At 42.7% G+C, this 18,744-nt stretch overlaps 2 protein-coding genes across 12 annotated transcripts in view; one reads left to right on the top strand and one right to left on the bottom strand.

Annotated features, from left to right (window-relative positions):
* The window catches only part of FANCC (FA complementation group C), a 127,570-nt gene that overhangs the window by 12,997 nt on the left and 95,829 nt on the right, over positions 1-18,744 (bottom strand). For all 5 annotated transcript variants that reach the window (XR_010588867.1, XM_024101149.3, XM_042854563.2 and 2 more), the window contains 2 exons: positions 4,629-4,728; positions 501-576 (listed from right to left, as the gene is read on the bottom strand). Coding sequence is in view for 4 of the 5 variants with exons in the window: in XM_024101149.3 (XP_023956917.1) it covers positions 501-576; positions 4,629-4,728 (176 nt within the window). In the remaining variant the exon portion in view is untranslated. The remainder of the gene's footprint in view (positions 1-500; positions 577-4,628; positions 4,729-18,744) is intronic.
* The window catches only part of AOPEP (aminopeptidase O (putative)), a 410,457-nt gene that overhangs the window by 366,122 nt on the left and 25,591 nt on the right, over positions 1-18,744 (top strand). For all 7 annotated transcript variants that reach the window (XR_010588857.1, XR_010588861.1, XR_010588856.1 and 4 more), the window contains 4 exons: positions 8,223-8,301; positions 8,853-8,998; positions 10,980-11,078; positions 13,344-13,473. The gene's annotated coding sequence lies outside the window, so the exon portion shown is untranslated. The remainder of the gene's footprint in view (positions 1-8,222; positions 8,302-8,852; positions 8,999-10,979; positions 11,079-13,343; positions 13,474-18,744) is intronic.

Raw genomic sequence — 18,744 nt, 5'->3', positions numbered from 1 at the left:
AATCATGCAGAACTGTGTCACATGAAACATTAGTTTTGATATGCATAAATAGAGACAAGGGAGATCAAACTTATTTTCATTTGTGACTTAACTGAAATCAGATTTCAGAGAGGAGAAAGGCAACACAATGCATTAATACGTTTGAATATGGGAGTTTTCACAATGATCATTATTGGGCTTACAAGACATGAACATTGAATACCTTTCCAGTCCTTGATAACTGTGTTTTAATTCCTAGCATTGGCTTTACTATATTGAAAATAATTTGCCTTTCTTCTATTACTCTTATTTGGTTTTGGTTTTAATTTTGTTTAAATCTATGCCATTGAATATAATAGTTACACAAAAACCTACATTAAAGAACATTACAAAAGTGGCAAAGTCAAGCACTCAGAATTAAGGTAATCCTTGTGCATTATTTTTGAGGTTATATATTGTGCAGAAAAATAAATGAAAATGCAGATTCTGTTAATGCTCCAACAATTCAAGGCAGAACTTACCAAAAGGATGTTTGAGTAAGGCTATTACAAGATGCTGATGATGATGAGGAAAGTAGGCCTTCAGAGGAAATTTATGCTAAAACAAAAGTCAATATTTTAAAAGAGCTTTGTGGTCAGCTTCTGAGAACATAAAACCTAAAGATATTATAGGTTTCAGAGTAGCAGCCGTGTTAGTCTAATAAATAAATAATAATAAATAAATTTGTTAGTCTCTAAAGATATTATAGGTTCACCTAATGTAATAGCCACATACAATAACAGTGCTGTCTGGCATAAAGGAACACTTAATTAGTTTTAGACCTAACATTTCAGATTTTCTATGAAGAAGGAGGGAATAGAAATGAGAGGGAAGGAGGCTTACAAAACCTAGTTATTTATGTTACTGGAATTATTTAACTTCAGTGAAAACAGGCTTTAGGGGATGGGGGAGTTTAAATCTAAATGTTCCCATCCGGTGTTTGTGAACACAAAAAGCAATTTTTTTCTAACATATAGGAACCAGAAAGAGTAACTGACTAATGTAATTTAATTCCAACAGATGCATAATTCAAAAAGTAAACAAACATTTTGTTATTATTTGTGAAAATTAAGGGACTAGCAGCAGTGGAACCGAAACTATTTTATTTTACAAGCACCTGTTGGGTATACTTAGGACAACGCAGTGAGTTATCCCACTAGCTACCTTAACTCTGGCCTGGAGGGACAGCATTCTCTAGGTGAAGGGACTATGCAGTCTCCACACCAGCTCTTGAACACAGACAGCAAATTATACCAAATTTCATGACAGATCTAAGTATCAGACGGGTAGCCATGTTAGTCTCTATCCACAAAAACAACAAGGAGTCCGGTGGCACCTTAAAGACTAACAGATTTATTTGGGCATAAGCTTTCGTGGGTAAAAAAGTGGGGTTTTTACCCACAAAGGCTTATGTCCAAATAAATCTTAGTCTTTAAGGTGCCACCAGACTCCTCGTTGTTTAGGACAGATCTGTAATTCCAAACTCTATCCAATGAAGACTGTGCTTAGACTACTAAGATCATTTCACTTGGATTTTTTGATGTACACTCAGATACCATGCATTTTACAAATACATGTAATGATATTCTTTCCCTTCACTTTAATGTGTTTTTCTTTGTGTCTTCCCTCCCCCACACACTTTTTTTTTTGAAACAGCAATTTAAAGGAAAATGAAAGTATGACACCCAACATATCATTGGTATGACAAAACTGGCAAAATTCCAAAGATCTATATTGTTCAAATGGAGTTATAGGAATTAATTCTTAATTAAAATATTAAAGCATACATGCAGTCAATTAATATGCACACCAAAAACCCCAAGAAAAAACAGCACTGGGCATGCTTAGTAGACAAGACACAACCCACATTCTGAATTAACTTGACTTGCAAAATTGATTTCATTTTTAAATCAAAGCCAGTTTTCAGAATAAAAAGAGTTTAAGCAAAATAAAGATGTTTGCCTTCCTAGAACCTGACTGCAGGAAAACCAATTAGAAGGGACTGTGATTGTGGCCAGCCATTATATTGGGGGGAGTACAGGGTTTTCTGCGAACTCTCTCCTACTCTGCATACCTCTGTGGACACAATCTGGTTCTTAGAAAGATTCGCAAGATACATCTGTTTGCCTAGCCTTTTTTCAATTAACTGAACTATAAATTCCTGGGGTCTCAAACAACCGGCCAGATCCTTCTTCATTCTCAGTCTTTAGTGTTCCTCTTATTTGAAATGTTAATGGAGCAATTTATGTCCCATTAAATACATGCAGACATAGAGATGGGTATCTTATAAATGCATGTAATAACAGTTACAGTTTCAGGGTAACTGTTAACTGTATTTGCACCCTCCCCACTCCCATGGTCGACTTCAGGAGAGCCCAGTCAGGTCTCAGTTCTCCAGCTGTCACCTGTCTCTGGGTAGGGACCCTTGTACTACTCCCTTCTGACCAGGGGTTTCAAGGCTCCACAGCAACCTGCCATACACTGTGATAACTGCAGCAAGCCAGTTTGCCTAATGGCCAGCATCTGTGACTTGCTTTCTCCCCGAGGGCTATAAACAGTGTATTGCCAGCAGTTACCATACAGATCTTTCTAAACAAGTACATTACAAAGAAGCATTACAAAGAAAACATATAAAAAAACAACACAAGTTCCTACAGGCTTATTAAAAGTCTATCAGAGATCACTCCTAACCCCTCAGGGGGTGGTACCTCTCTGAGGTTGTTTACAGTTTCAGCAACTTGCCTTAATCACGCCCCCCCCCCATTTTTAGTTCCTGAAGGAGCTGTGGTAATCTGTCCCCATGAATTTATAAACCATTCATAAATTTAATACAATAGTTCCCAAAGATACTGCGTGGAGTTGCAATGTCTGCAACAATAATAATATTCAGAAAGCAAAAACAATACGATCAAATTGATTTAAACCAAATTTATTAGATAGGAAGTACTCCTAGTCTGAGAACTTGTATGTTAAGTTGTAGCAAATTTTACAGTTGATTTATAAACTCTTGAAAAAAAAGATTTATAATGGAAATGCTCACAGGCACCACCTTAATTATAGCAGTGAGAATATGCACATATAAATTGTATGAAGAAGATCTATTTCATATTTAAAGCCAGCTTCACATAAAAAAATGGGCAATAATCCATGACATGATGTCATCAAGTGAAGAACTTTCACCATAAAACACATGCAAAGCCAGCACAACAAATGTAGCCCCTAGTAAATTGAAGAGTGTGGAATTTCTGCTTATGATCTCCAACCCACCATCCCTGCCTCCCGGGGGTTGCACAATGTACTGCTAACATGCAGCCAGGGTGGAATAGAATTAATGCGTGTGGCATTTATTCGTATTAAATTAGACAGTTGCAGTTTCATTCCTAATTCATACTACCTGAAGCTAGAAGACAGATTTAATCACAATGCTAAGGCAAGTATATCACGGATTCCAAGACTCACTCCTTCACTAACCACTATCTCCCAAAAAGATACGGAAGTCAAAGAGTAGGAATTCTCAGAAGTTTGTTTAGAGGTGAAATATATTCAGTAATAGAATAGCTTCCCAACCAGTGCTTCTGCCATGTCAAACTGGACTGGAAAAATTAATGAAATGATTAGAGCGAGAAATTTTGGTAAATTTCGGATGAAGTGGGTTTTAGCCCACGAAAGCTTATGCCCAAATAAATTTGTTAGTCTCTAAGGTGCCACAAGTACTCCTTGTTCTTTTTGCTGATATAGACTAACACGGCTACCACTCTAAAGAAAGCTTGTGACCTATAAATATCATTAGAATTTTCAAGTCCCCTGTTCTTGGATTTTAAACGCTGAGGGGCAGATTCTCCTCTCAGTTAAGCTTGTGAAAAACACAAGTAATTTCACCGCAGTCAGCTGAGCAAGAGTGGTGTAAAATTACCATGAGAGGAGAATAAGATCCTGAGTGGGGAAATTTTAAACCTCATCTGAACTCTTGGATGGTCAAACCTGACTATTTTGTATCGGCATATGTATTTTTCTTTGTTTTCTTTCCTTATTACGTTCAGCACAGGGCTCAGTAGGATCCCTGCTGCTCCAAAAGAAATACTTGCCTATGGTCTCCCTCATTCTTTCAGTCCAAGATTGAGGATCATGCGGTAATTCAGCATGCAGGCAAATGCTGCACGGCCAGGATAACAATATAATATATGCAGTGCTTAATTTGCACTAGGGCTTGCCAGGCTTGGCAGTTCATAGCCCAGGCACCTCTGGGCTTGCTGCGTCAGTTATGAATGTAAAAAGTTGCTTGAGCCCTGGCACCAAATTCCCTGGTGCCTCTTTCATTACAAATTAAGCGCTGAATATATGAGGATGATAAGTTATGTTGGTGAAATGCTACAGCATAAGAACAAATAAATTACTCCTGTTTTGCAAAAGGCATATTGGTTTTGCACCTCTATGTTTGATGCCAGTTAAAGTGCCTCAACTATGTCTTGGCATCCATCTATAGCAGCAACGTGAGACCATTAATCGGCTCATTTTATTCCATCAGCATTCTCAAATTTAAAATTGTTCTTTTAATGCTAAATCTGATAGCCTCTCATTAAAAAGTTATTAAAACATAGAGCTTGACTAACCTGCTTGTTATCCTTCTGGTGAGCTTGAACAAAACACTGTGTAAACACCTGTATTATGGTCATTACTTCTGGCGATCCACCGGTTTCCAGTAGTGCATTCCTGAGCATTGAAAAGTTAAATTATGACAGGTCAGATTATTAGTCTGTTAATCACACAGCTTTTAACTGGAGGAAGGTAACGAGAGAGTGAGCATGCTTTCTGTATTGTTGCCTTGAGCTGTGTCTGAACTCATCAGGCTATAATGCCAGCATGAAAACTGAAGAAACTAACTTCACTTTGACATTTGTTAAAGAACACACACACACCCTTTGTGATAACGACAACACTGTCCTTTGACAAATATTTCACACTTTGAGCTTAATTTTTTTTTTTTTTTGCAGTTGCGACCCATGCATTTAGAGGTCTAAATGGAGCAGCCACGTACTTAGGAGTCTATATGATAGGGTTTGCATCTGCAACAAATTGTAGGGAAGGAAAAAAAGGACAAAATTAAAAAGCAGGCTGGCATAAAAAAAAATGGCCTTTTAAGACTCCAATCCTGCAAAGCACTTAAGCACAAACTTAACTTTAAGTTTCAATTGAACTACTCACATACTTAAAATTTAGCACATGCTTAAGTGCTTAGCTGGATCAGAGCCCATAAGCAGTTCAGGGCTGGCCTACAAGAGGAAAGTCAGAAAAGTTAAGTCGAACGAACTAAAGGTGTGACATCAACGTGCCTAAGTTAAAGCATATTAAAGCCCCACATGGATGCTCTCATTCAGGAGTAAGAGGTCTCCATTTGCTAATCCTGATAATCTATGATTCTATGAAATTACAGCTAAATAAATGCACTTTACTGCTAAATTAGATCATCTGCATGGGTGAGGAGGAAGGTACTTTAACATGCTCTGATTTATTAGTATTGATTTCATACCTTTAGTCAATTTGCCTTAACTTTCCCGAGTGTCTCCATGTAGACATGGCCTAAAATTCAACAAGTAGAATCCACTTGCAAGGGGCAAGAATAACATTCACATTGCCTAAAATTGTTCGTTGTTCACAGTTGCTCTCTTACTGTAGGTTCCAAGAAGAAAGTTCATATTCAGATTAGGCAATGAAAAGATTTAAAAATTTGAAAAGACCACACAAGGAGATAGAACTTTATCATTTAGTAATACCGTTACAGCTAAGTCATGAGATATAACTGGTTAGTGATTTAGAAAAGTAAACAGCAACATGAACAGAGATGAATGTTGTACCAAAATCATATTGTTCAGCTGCAGTTGGTACAGCAGTACCATAATCAGAGCCTCGTGCATTCCGCAATGATTTCAGTTGTGAAATCACAAAATCAATCCAGGCAGTCTCATATGTCAGGCAGGTGAAACGCTCTAATTGTCGCTCCACTGGACATAATCAGTAAACCTGAGCAAGTGGGGCAGGCACTGTAAAGGCAGCTAAAGCTAAGGGCAGGGAAAGCTACTTTCCATTCCCCTCTTTGAAAGGAATGTAATGATAAAAAAAGCAGATTCTCCATTTCTCCTGGGAACAGTGTAGTAAGTTCAGGGTAAGAGGTCTAGTGGGATACCACGAGAATCAGTGTTAGTGTCTTATTTAACATTTTCATTAATGATCTGGAAGAGGAGTACATATTATATTGCTAAAATTCAGAAATGATACTAAATTGGAAGTAGATGTGATAACCAGCAAAAACAGAGAAACACCATAAAGGAACCTCCAGAGGTTAGATACATGGGCCGAAAACAATTAAGTAAGATTCAACTTGGAAAAACAAAAGCTAATATGTCTGGGATAAAATAATCCAAAACACAAACTCAATGGGGAGGATGTGAAACATGGGAAGCAGTAATGCTGAAAGAGACAAAGGGGTGGACAGCAACTCAGACATGAGTTTCTAATAGAAAATGGCTTCAAAAAAGCTAATGCAATTTTGGACAGTATACATAAATAAATATGAAGCAAGGAAATAATAATCCTTCTCTAACAATATCTCTCTAAGCACTCTGGTGTGACTGAACCTGGGGACTATTGTGTTCATTTCCAGGTACAACTTTACCAAAAGGATAATAATAAACTGGAGCAACTCCTGACAAGTACAACAAAAATAAACATGAGGCTGAGGGACTGACTTATCAGAAAATATTAGAGATAGCTAATATGTGTAGCTTAGTTTAGTAATGACTAAGAGAGCAGGGAACAAACTTTTTCAAATTAAAAAACAAAACAGTTACTCACCTTCTCACAATTATTGTTCTGCAAGATGTGTTGCACATTTTCCTTAGACTGTAGGGGTGTAATGTCTCATGCATGAGTGCTGGAGAGTTTTCCCTAGTGACACCAGTAGGAGCAGTCCTGCCCATTCCTGGTCCACCTCATGGAGTGCATAAAGGGCAGAGCCACCCCACTTATCCTTCATTTCCTTTGCAATGGAATGCCAATGGTAGATTTTGATGCATTGGAGAAGAAGGGTGGGTCACATAATAAACATATGCAACACATCTCGAAGAACTATAGTTATGATAACCATTTTTAATTCTTCAAGTGCTTGCATATTCCCATTATACTGTAGGTGACTCTCAAACTGTTCTAAAGGTAGTGGGGGTTGGAGTCTCATCAGAAGCGGGACAGTAGGACTGCTTTTCCCATATTTGCATCTTTCTTTGATGCAGCAGTGAATGCATAATGTCTAGTGAAAGTATGAACAGAAGACTATGTTACCCTGCAAATGTCCAGAATAGGGACATCTCCCACCAATGCTGCAGAAGCCAGATGCACCATGGTGAAGCATGCTGTCAGTTTCTAAGCAGAGTTGTGCCCTTGACAGTGTAAGAGAAGGTTACTCACCTTGTGCAGTAACTGAGGTTCTTCAAAATGGTTGTCCCTGTGGGTGTTCTGCTTTAGGTGTCTTGGCGCCCTGCACTTCTAATTGCAGATTTGTAGTAGCAGTGCCCCGGTAGGCCACACACACATGGCAGCCGTCTTGCGCTAATCCGAGCAATTACCCCGCGTGCGCAGCCAACAGTCCCCCAGTTCCTTCTCTACCCCAGAGGATTGACATGAAACTCCGCAGTAGAGGGGGTGGCGGGTAGTGGAGCACCCACAGGGACAACCATCTCGAAGAACCTCAGTTACTGCACAAGGTAAGTAACTTTCTCTTCTTCTAGGAGTATCCTTGTGAGTGCTCCACTTTAGGTGACTGTAGAGCAGTAACCCTCAGTGGAGGGGAGGGACTTTCGAGTTGATTTATGTGCGGTGGAGAGCACCAAGAGTCCAAACTGAGCATCTGCAGCTGATTGTTGTTCTAATGCATAGTGTTTGGTAAAGGTATGGGCTGATGCCCAGGTAGCTGCTTTACAAATGTCTGTGATGGGTACATTATTGAGAAAGACCACAGACATGGATAGTGCTCTGGTGGAGTGTGCGCAAAGTCCAGAGGGAGCTTGCAGATTATAGTTTGGGCAACATAACTGGATACATGTAGATATCCATTTGATAGTCTCTGCTTGGAGATGGTTTGGCCCTGGAAATGTTCTGTTGTGGATACAAATAGTCTGGATGATTTTCTAAATGTTTTTATTCTTTCTATATAGAATGCTAGCACTCTGCGGACGTCTAGTGTGTGAAGGGAGGCCTCCCTGTTGTCAGCATGCGGTCTGGGGAAAAATACAGGTAAGTAAATGGGCTGGTTGCGATGGAAGGGGGAGGTGACCTTGGGTATGAACTTAGGATGTGGTCGTAGGATTGGCTTTGAGGAATGTGGTAAGGTGGGTATGCCATTAGGGTGCCCAGCTCTCCCACCCTTCTTGCTATTAGGAAGGCAACCTTCATGGATAGGTGCAACAACAAACAGGTCGCTAGTGGTTCAAAGGGTTTGCCTATGAGAGCACGGAGAACAAGACTGAGATCCCACATGGGGGTGGGGTCCTGTAGTGTGGGATAAGTATTCTCTATGCCCTTGATGAAGCGTTTAGTCAGCAGGTGAGCAAAGAGCACCTTAGAGTGGAAGGAGGTGATGGCTGCTAGATGCACTCTGAGTGAGCTAGTAGATAGGCCCAATTATTTTAGTGTTAATATGTCATCAAGGATTATGGGTAGCGGGGCCGACTGTGGAATAATCTGCTTGTTCTGGCACCAAGTACAGAATCGTTTCCACTTGTGTGTGTATGTCTTTCATGTGGTCAGCCGCAGACTGTTCAGTAGTATATCTTGTACTTCCTTAGAACAGTGTGTCTCAAGTCCCATCATCCATGGATTAGCCAGGCCTTGAGATAGAATACTGAAATGTTGGGGTGCCGGAGGCATCCTGCGTCAGCAGATGAAGCACAAGGGGAAGGGTTCGTAATGGTGTCACTGCCATCTGTTTCAGGTATGGAAACTATGTTTGTCTGGGCCATGTTAGTGCAATGATGACGGCCCTTGATTTGTCTTGCTTGATCTTGTGGAGGACATTGCTTAATAGATGGATTGGGGGGAAAACATACAGTAGTGGCGCTTCCCATTTCAGAAGGAAGGCGTCTCCCAGAGAGTCATGCCCCTGTCTGGCCTGAGAGCAGAATTGCAGGCACTTTGCATTGTGTGCCATTGTGAAGAGATCTATTGAGGGGAATCCCCATTGTCTGAATACAGTTTTTAGTATTCCGAGATCTATCTCCTATTTGTGGGTTTGTGAAAAGTTCCTGCTTAGGTGGTCTGCTGTTGCATTCTGGCGTCTGGGCAAGTAGGATGCTATGATGTGTATGTTGTTGGAGATGCACCACTGGCAGAAGCAGACTGCTTCTGCACAGAGGGAATGAGATCGGGCCCCTCCTTGGTGATTTACATAAAACATAGTCGCCAAGTTGTCCATAAGAATCTGGACAGTCCTATTGCAGATCAAAGGGAGAAAGTGCTGGCAGGCGTTTCAGACTGCCCTTAACTCCAATAGATTTATGTGGAGATTGGACTCTGCTGGGGACCAGCGACCTTGGATGATATTTTCATACAAGTGTGCCCCCCATCCCATCAGAGAGGCATCTGTGGTGATTGTTACAGTTGGAGGTTTTGTTGGAAGAGGACACTTGAACAAACGTTCGTAGGTTGTGTCCACCACATGAGCAAGTCTTTTACCCTGCTGGGCACTGTAAGACATCTGTTGAGTGAGTGCCTGGGTAGAACATAGACAGTGCAGAGCCAGGCCTGTAGGCATCTCCTGTGGAGCCTGGCTTGTTTCATGACAAACGTCATAGCCGCCATGTGCCCCAGGAGTTGTAGGCACGTTCTGGCATATATTTGTGGGCTGTCTATTACTGTTGTAATTAGCTTTGTTAAAGTAAGAAATCATTATTGGGGTAGTCATGTTGTTGCTGTGAGGCAGTCGAGGTGCGTCCCTATAAAGTCCAACTGCTGGGTGGGTGTCAGAGTGGATTTTTGGAGGTTGATTTGTAACCTTAGGTTCGTAAATAGGGTTATAGTGGTGTGAGTGGAATCGATTGCTGCCTTGTGTGCAGGTGCTTTTAGAAGACAGTCGTCTAGGTAGGGAAATATGATCACACCCTGCCTGCGAAGGTGTGCTGCTGCGACAGCGAGAACCTTGGAAAACACTCTTGGGGCAGTGGACAGGCCGAAGGGGAGCACTCTGTACTGGTAATGCAGGTTCCCTAGAGTGAATCACAGGAACCGCTGTGTGCCGTGTGAATGGTAACATGAAAGTAAGCATCCTGTAGGTCGAGGGCCGAGAGCCAATCTCCTTTCTCCAATGCTGGAATTATAGTTGCTAGAGTCACCATCTTGAAAAGTTGTCTTCTCACAAACTTGTTTAGTTTTCACAAGTTGAGAATGGGCCTCCATCCGCCTATTTACTTCTGAGTGAGAAAGTAATGTGAATAAAACCCTCTGCCCCTGTGTTGAACTGGCACGGGTTCCACGGCACCTAATTGTAGGAGATGGTTTACTTCCTGCTCTAGCAGGTGCACATGAGAGGGGTCCCCAAAGAGAGACAGGGAAGGGGGCTGGGTAGGTGGAATAGAGATAAAAGGGATGGAGTAGCCCTTCTGAATAATTTCCAGAACACATTTGTCCATGGTGATGGTTTTCCATACTGGGTAGAATGGTGACAGGCGGTCTCCAAATGGACTGAAGATTGGATGTAACTCTAGGATTGGAGAATGTGGAGTTCTCGTGTCCTCGACCAACACTTCAAAACATTTGCCTCGAAGTGGATGGTTGAGACGTAGACAACTGATCTTATGGTTGTCTGCGTCTCGTCTGCCTCTGTTTGTGGCACTGGTTGTAGTGTCTTTGAGGCTGGGTGTATGGGGCAGTCCGGAATCGTTGATTATAGGATCTGCCTTGTTTCTTTTTGTTTGCAGGGACTTAGATTCCAAGTGTCTTTAATGTTGCCCAGGAGTCCTTCAAGGTATGCAAGGAGATGTCTGTGCCTGCTGCAAACAATTTTTGGCCTTCAAAAGGTAAGGTCCTCTACGGTTGCTTGAACTTCCCTGGGAAACCCGGAAAGATGGAGGCAGGAAGCCCTACGCATGACTACGGACATAGCAATGGATTGTGCCACCATGTCAGCAGAATCAAGAGAAGCCTGCAGGGCCGTTCTGGCAATGAGGGAACCTTCTGCAATGTTGGCCTTGTATTGCTCCGTTTTGTCTCCTGGAAGATGTTCAATAAAGGCTGCCGTCTGAGAAAACATGTTGTGCATGTATTTGGCTAGTAAGGCCGAGTAGTTGGCTATGTGGAATCGGAGGGTAGCCGATGAGTAGGCTTGCCTTCCAAAAAGGTCTAGTCTTTTCTAGTCTTTATCATAAGTGGTGGTTCTTGACTGAGGTTGCTTCCCCCTTCGATTAACTGATTCTACCACCAATGAGTTTGGGGTAGGGTGGATGAACAAAAGCTCAGCCCCTTTAGCCGGTACATAGTGCTTCTTATCGGATCTCTTACAAGAAGGTGGAGCTGCCAACTTTTTTCCAGTCCATAATGGCTGCATTAATGGGTAGTGCAACCTTGGCTGATGGAGAAGCCTGAAGTATATCTGTCAGTTTATGCTGTGTCTCTGGTAGCTCTGCCAGTGATATGTTAGAAAGTGATAAGAAAGTCTGCTACCTGTTTAAACAGATCTTGAAAGGATTTAAAGTCATCTCTAGATGTGGGGGATGATGGCATTATTATTTCATCTGGTGATGAAGAAGAGATATGGGTAGGTGGGAGGGTATAGCCCTAAGGCGCATCCTCAGGTTCTTCTACTTCCTCCTCCAGCGTTTCTGGGCAGCTGGCGAAGGTTCTGGACCTGGGTGGGTTGGAGGGCCTGATGTATAATGCCCATGGGTCCCAGTATGTCCAGTTCAATGGGAGAGCCATGGAAGGTGGCACCCATTGTGGAACCTGCCAGCCTCTTCCATCCAGAGATGTTTGGTGCCGCGAGAGTCCAGGTTTGGGTGAGGAATGGCAAAGGGTGTACATCCCTTCCTCGCTGGAAAGAGGAGGGACTGAGCCTGCGGGGGTAGCAGCCAAGATTGGTCCCAGTCTGACTGGGGTGCCGTTGGTGCCAAAAATCGGAATCCCCGCAGTTGAAGTAATCAGGAGGTCTGCCTGTCTGATAAATTGTTGCGGTACAGGGAGGCACAGTACCAAGGACAGAGGTGGCCTCTAGCTGGATCTCAGAGGGAGGGATGCTGGTGCCGCAGGCTTGCTGCATTGTATTGGTGCAGCAGGTGGCGCCATTGTCTGTGTTTTCTTTGGCTCCACCGGTGCCGAGCTAGGAGCTACATGCACCTCCGTGAGAGCTGGACCGCACCAGGTCTTTAGCTCCTCGCAGTCCAGTGCTCTCAGTGCCATTGATACCGGGGCAGACTTTGTGGTCGGAGATCTCTTGTTTTGAGGCAAATCTCGCTACGGTGAAGAGTGAGACCTCTTTTTTGTGGCTTTTTTAGGAACAGAGTCCTTAGTAGCCGTTTTAGAGGAGGATCCCATGTCTGAGACTGCTGTTGGCGACCGTTGGCCAGGAGGTATCCTGGACTCCGGTTGGAAGCTGGTCTGAGGGATTTCTCCATCATCAGGAGTTTCAACTGGAGATCCCTAGCCTTCCTTGTCCTAGCTGTCAGTTTTTTGCAGTGGGGACACTTTTGAGATATATGTGTTTCCCTCAGGCAATGGACACACTGTGCATAGCAATCAGAGACCAGTACAGACAGTCTGCAAGTGAGGCAGTGTTTGAAGCCTGGACAACCAGGCATTTCTGAGAGGCTATGTGGAAAGGAAGAATAGGAATAATCCCGTTCTTATGCCTCTGTCATTGGAAGTTACCTGCTTGAGGCAGGGGAAAGGGGAGGAGTAGGAAAACAAAGGTTTTTTTTAATATGGTAAAAGAAAATTAAAGGAGAAATTAAGGGAGAGAGATACTAGCTGGGAAAGAACTGAAATAATAGAAATAGCTAAAGCTGTGAGGGTGCTGCTGTCATTCCGACCGAAGCCAAAGGCAGTAGAGAAGGAACTGGGGGATGGTTGGCTGCGCACGTGGGGTAACTACTTGGAGCGATGAGAGATGGCTGCCGCACGTGTGAGGCCAACGGGGGCACTGCTACTATAAATCTCCGATTAGAAGTGCAGGGTGCAAAGTGGAGCACCCACAGGGACACTCCTCAAAGAACACCACATAGTTGCAGCTGGTAATCCATTTTGACAGTCGCTGTGCTGTAACAGGTTGACCTCTCATTTGTTCCACATAGGAAACAAAGAGCTGAGAAGAACTCTGAAAGGCATTTTTTTGACCAGGTAAAAAGCCAAAAGCCATATGTTCATCCAGAGTGCACAGCCTTCATTCATCTTTGTGAGCATGTGACATTTGGAAGGGAACAGGTAAGTATATTGACTAATTCAGGTGAAAATCAGTCTCACACAGAAACTTAGAGTGAGGACTACATTGTACCTTGTCTTTGTATAAAACAGTGCACATAACTCTCCCACTCTCCTAAAGGAGGTGACAGGCACTATGAAAGCCACCTAGATTGAGAGGCGCAGAAGTGAGCAGGAAGCTAAACGGTAAATGGAGGTCCCATAAGAGTAGACAACACTAAATTTAAATCCCAAGTTGGCAGTGGACCCCGAATCAGTGGGAACAAACTATCTAGTCGTGATAGGATTAGTAAAAACAATTCTACCATTGATTCGCGAGTGATACACTGAGATAGCAGCCAGATGTCCTCTAATGGAGCTGAGGGCTTGACCTGACTCCTTAAGATGTAAGAACTAGTCCAGAATTGTTTGAGTCAGTGACACATCATGTGAGGCCCATATGAAGAAGCACTTCCAGTTACTAAGGTAAGCCACTGTTGTGGAAGATTTTCTGCTATTAAGGAGAACATTCTGGACTGCCATTGAACAGTGAACCTCCTGTGCATTTAATCACTGATGAACCATGCTCTCATATGCAGCACCTCAGGATTCGGGTGTAGCACTCACCCATGATTCTGAATAGGAGATTTGTGGTTAGTGGCATGAGTAAGAGTCCCCAAGTAGATAGATTGTATAAATCAGAATACTGTGGCTGCCTCAGCCAGGCTGTAGCTATAAGGATCATTCTGCCTCAATCGTTTTAGCCTGAGAAAATGACATTGGGAATCAGGGGTATTGTGGGTACCACAGGAACAGGAAAGTGCCCAAAACTGACCCGGGGCCGTGACTTGCCCTGTAACAGAAATGAAGATACTTCCTGTTTTGCCAAGTCAAAAACAGATCCACCTTTGGAAACCCCATGTGATATACCACAGCTCGGATGGTTACATTGAGAGACCATTCGTTGTCCACATTGACGGATCTGTTCAAGCAATCTAGCAGGCCATTTTGAACACCCAGCAGGTGAGACACCCTAAGGATGACCAAGCTCTGTATGCATAAATTCCACAGCTTGATTGCCTCTTGGCACATGTTGTGTGAACAAACCCTTTTGTTTGTTCAGATAAAAAAATGCTGTGGTGTTGTCACCTGGACAGTCTTGCTTTGAATGTGAAACAGGAACTGTAACATGTACGGAATACTCCACGCATCTCTAGAATGTTTATGTGTAACTGAGCCTCATGGGTAGACCACAATCCTTGAGTCTGAAGATCACCCAAAGACACTCTCCACCACCCCATAGCTGAAGCATAAATTACCAAAGTAATGGAAGGGAGAGGTGGAGACAATGGGAATCCCTGACAGATCTCGGGAAGAGATAATAGTAGCAAGAGACACCATACAGAACTTTAACTTCTTGATGCATTTATTTAGGTTTCGAAGATCCAGACAGGATCTGAGAGCCTCTCTGGTTACAGGTATTAAAAAGTATAGGGAATAAAACCTCCTGCCTTAATGAAGTGGAGACACTTTTTCTACAACACCCAAAGAACATAGAGTCTGCACTTCTTGTCTCAGTACAGACTCATGAGAAGGGTCCCTGAAGAGGGACAGGGGAGGAAGTGGAAGAGAGGATAGAAAGAAATTGTGGATGATTACCTCAGTGCCACAACAGCATCCAGTAAGGCCACTGAGGAGGCTGGTCAGCCAGGCCTCCCAATCCTTAGCTCTGCTTTTCTCATAATGCCTTCTGTGGGAACAAGAATGAGACCTAGAGGAAGTCCTTAAGTGTGAAACTCAGGAACCCACTTTAGATTCTGAGGACTAATCAGAGTAGCCAGGCAGTATGGTACGGTAAAGGTTCTTGGAGACCAGGACTGTTAAATATGCTGGGAATGCAGTACCACAGGCAGCACAGAAGGCTTTCAAGCTATCATTACTGAACAACAAGGTGGAGCTGGTACCAGATGTCTGGAGGTAGATACAGAGGTCAATTAAGTGTGTGGGACTAGATCTAAAGCCAATGGTGCTGCAGCAGACTGTACTGAGCACAGTACCTGTAACAGTGCTGATAGCAGTACCAACAGGCATAAATCAACAGCAATGGCAGTACCAACAGGCATAAAAGGTCTCTCACATCCACATAGGCCTAGAGCTATGTTGAAACCAACAGAGCTGGTTGCCTCACCATAATCAGCTACAAGTGGTCCGTTGTCATCACTGAGGAAGGCTTAAACTCCGGAGACCTTAGCATAGGCTCCCATGGTACTGGCAAGGCCTGGCGGCCTGCCAGATCCAAAACAAAGAAAAGGGAAAATACTCAGATAAAATGAAAATAAGACAGAAAAAACATCCCAAGGAGGAAAAACAGTCCTATAGGCAAATAACTAAACTAAGTATGCACAACTTTATTCCCAGGGAACAAGTCTGTGAACACAAAATGTTCCAACTGATGGTAAAAAAGAACTGTAGGAGGGGCAGGGCTTCACTCTTTATACCTCCGTGAAGCACATGAGGAGCAAGGAATGGGCAGGGCCACCCCACAGATAACATTAGGGAAAACTCTCTGGCACCAGTGCATGAGACAGACACACACCTACAGCATGATGGACATATGCAAGAACTCTAAGAAGAACTGCAAGGTCCGATGCCAAAAACAGATAGGAACTATTTAGTGTGATGCACAGGGATTATTAATTAGACACAATCAAATGAAACTAAAAAAAAGGGAAGCTGATGCCAAATAACAAGAAAAACTTCCTTACAATAGGGCCTATCAGGCTGTCTAATAGCATCCCAAGTGAAGTGGTGGACTTCTAAAATCAGATGAAGCAACATTTTAGAAAATATACTGTGGGCACAGTCCTGCTTTGTTATGGAGAGTGACTAAATTTCCATTTCTAATGTCTGTGTTTTCCACTCTGCCAAAGAAAATCTGCATGACAGGGATATTCCTTCACTCTTACAACCCCATTGTTTTAAATACTGCTTTATACATCACAACAAACCAATAAATGACATACATTGTGACTCCCCATAGCATGGTCACAGAGGATCCCAAATAGTACACTATGGGATTTGTGCAGGTCTGCACTTTTTTCATGTATACAAAATGATTTGGGGAGAGGGACTGGTAGATCTGTAAGTACATGGATCCATTGGTCTTTCCTGCCTCAGCCACAAACTGGGCTACAGTAACAGCAAGGGCTACTACAACTCTCTGGCTGTGCTAGTAGATGAAGCATAGCTCCACTGCCACTATAGAATCATAGAATATCAGGGTTGGAAGGGACCTCAGGAGGTCATCTAGTCCAACCCCCTGCTCAAAACAGGACCAATCCCCAGACAGATTTTTGCCCCAGATCCCTAAATGGCCCCCTCAAGGATTGAACTCACAACCCTGGGTTTAGCAGGCCAATGCTCAAACCCAACTACACAGAAATTAAACAGCTGGCATGGGCCAGCTGACTTGAGCTCACAGGGCCATTTAATTGCGATGTAAACTTTCAGGCTTGGGCTGCAGCCCAGGCTCTGGGACTCTCCCATCTCGCAGGTCCTAGAGCCTGGGCTGCAGCCCAAGCCCAAACATCTACACTGCAATTAAGCAGCCCTGCAAGCCCAATCCTGAGTCAGCTGGCAGCCACAGATTTTTAATTGCAGTGTAGACATATCAAGTGTGGTCTAGGATAGACAATTCCTTCCCTCATTTCCTACAAAGGTCCCTGTACCAACCTTGTGTGCTTGGCCTTGACAAAGGTCCAGGATTTGCCTAATTGTATACAACAGCACAAGAAGGAACAGAAGAACATAAGAATGACATACTGGGTGAGACCAAAAGGTCCATCTAGCCCAGTATCCTGTCTTCTGACAGTGGTCAATGCCAGGTGCCCCAGAGGGAATGAACAGAACAGGTAATTATCAAGTGATCCATCCCCTATTGTGCATTCCCAGCTTCTGGCAAACAGAGGCTAGAGACACCATCCCTGCCCATCCCGGCTAACAGCCATTGATAAATCTATCCTCCATGAATTTATCTAGTTCATTTTTGAACTCTGTTATAGTCTTGGCCTTCACAACATCTTCTGGCAAAGAGTTCCACAGTTCAAAATAAATTCTAGACAATCCCACTGGTTTTGCAGCATATTCACAACCAAAATCAGAAGGGAATGTATATTTAAACTTTCTTTAAGGGTTTCCTATCCCCCTCTCACCCCCATCTATTGCATGCTGTAAAAAGGAATTTAAATTTGCTGCAAAGTTTTATGCCACAGAAATCGGGACCCTTGTTGCAGAATTTAGGTCTAGTATATACCACAGAACCCACAGGTCCCTGATTATAATTTACTATCATTCTGAGACATCAAAACCCTGAAAACTAAGTGATTCCCAAATGTATATGAAATAGCATCTCACCTGCATCTTAATCAGGGAACTCATCAATCAAAGATGTTCTATAACTACCACCAAGGAGATCCCTCGATATTTAAATAATTGTGAAAGAAACTTTCGCCCTTCCCGAGGACAGGTCAACTTTAAGATTCTGTCATTGAAAAAAGCAAATCCTACGCCAGCGAACACCTCACATCTGAGCTGTAAATCCAATCTAATGCAATTCCCAGGAAACAGATATATCCCTAAAAGCTGCTTTTCCTTATGAAGGAGAACATTTGATGAGCAGAGGCTCATAAATGTCTGGTCTACACTAAATATACCATCATGTTATAAAACTGCTACTTCATCAGTGTGAAACAGGCTATTTGCCTTTTTAAAAGAATGATATAAATAAATGAGTGCAAGTGATAGTCAAGTAAAGGAAAAAAGAAAACACTGAAAACCCACTACAAAGAATTGGAAGCCCCCATGTGGCGAATTGTGTATAATGCTTCAGGTTATTTTTAATGCACTGAAAAACTCACATTCCTTATCTACTGGTTGTTCAATACCTTACTAATATAAACATCAGATTCAGTGTCATAGTTGAAGATAGCCAGCAGACTTGTGTGATGTCTTATCAACAGGGGCAAATATTTTAGTTAATCCTCAAGTCTTTACTTACACTGCCAACAGTACAATAATTATTGAGTATTTACATTTTTAATATACTATATTTCAACCACAAGTTTGTATTGAAATATAAAACAAATTCAGTTTTGAGGGCCAAAGTATAATCTAGTCGGTTGTTCAACAATAGTTCTTGGGCCAAGATCCACAAAGGGACTTAGATGCCTAAAGCACAGATTTATGCACCTAAATCCCAATTTAAGGCATCACTGCGATCCACAAAAAACCCACGTG

The sequence above is a fragment of the Chrysemys picta genome, chromosome 6 (genome assembly GCF_011386835.1).
Source record: "Chrysemys picta bellii isolate R12L10 chromosome 6, ASM1138683v2, whole genome shotgun sequence".
Taxonomy (NCBI): domain Eukaryota; kingdom Metazoa; phylum Chordata; order Testudines; family Emydidae; genus Chrysemys; species Chrysemys picta.
This window is presented reverse-complemented; position numbering and strand designations above follow the sequence as displayed.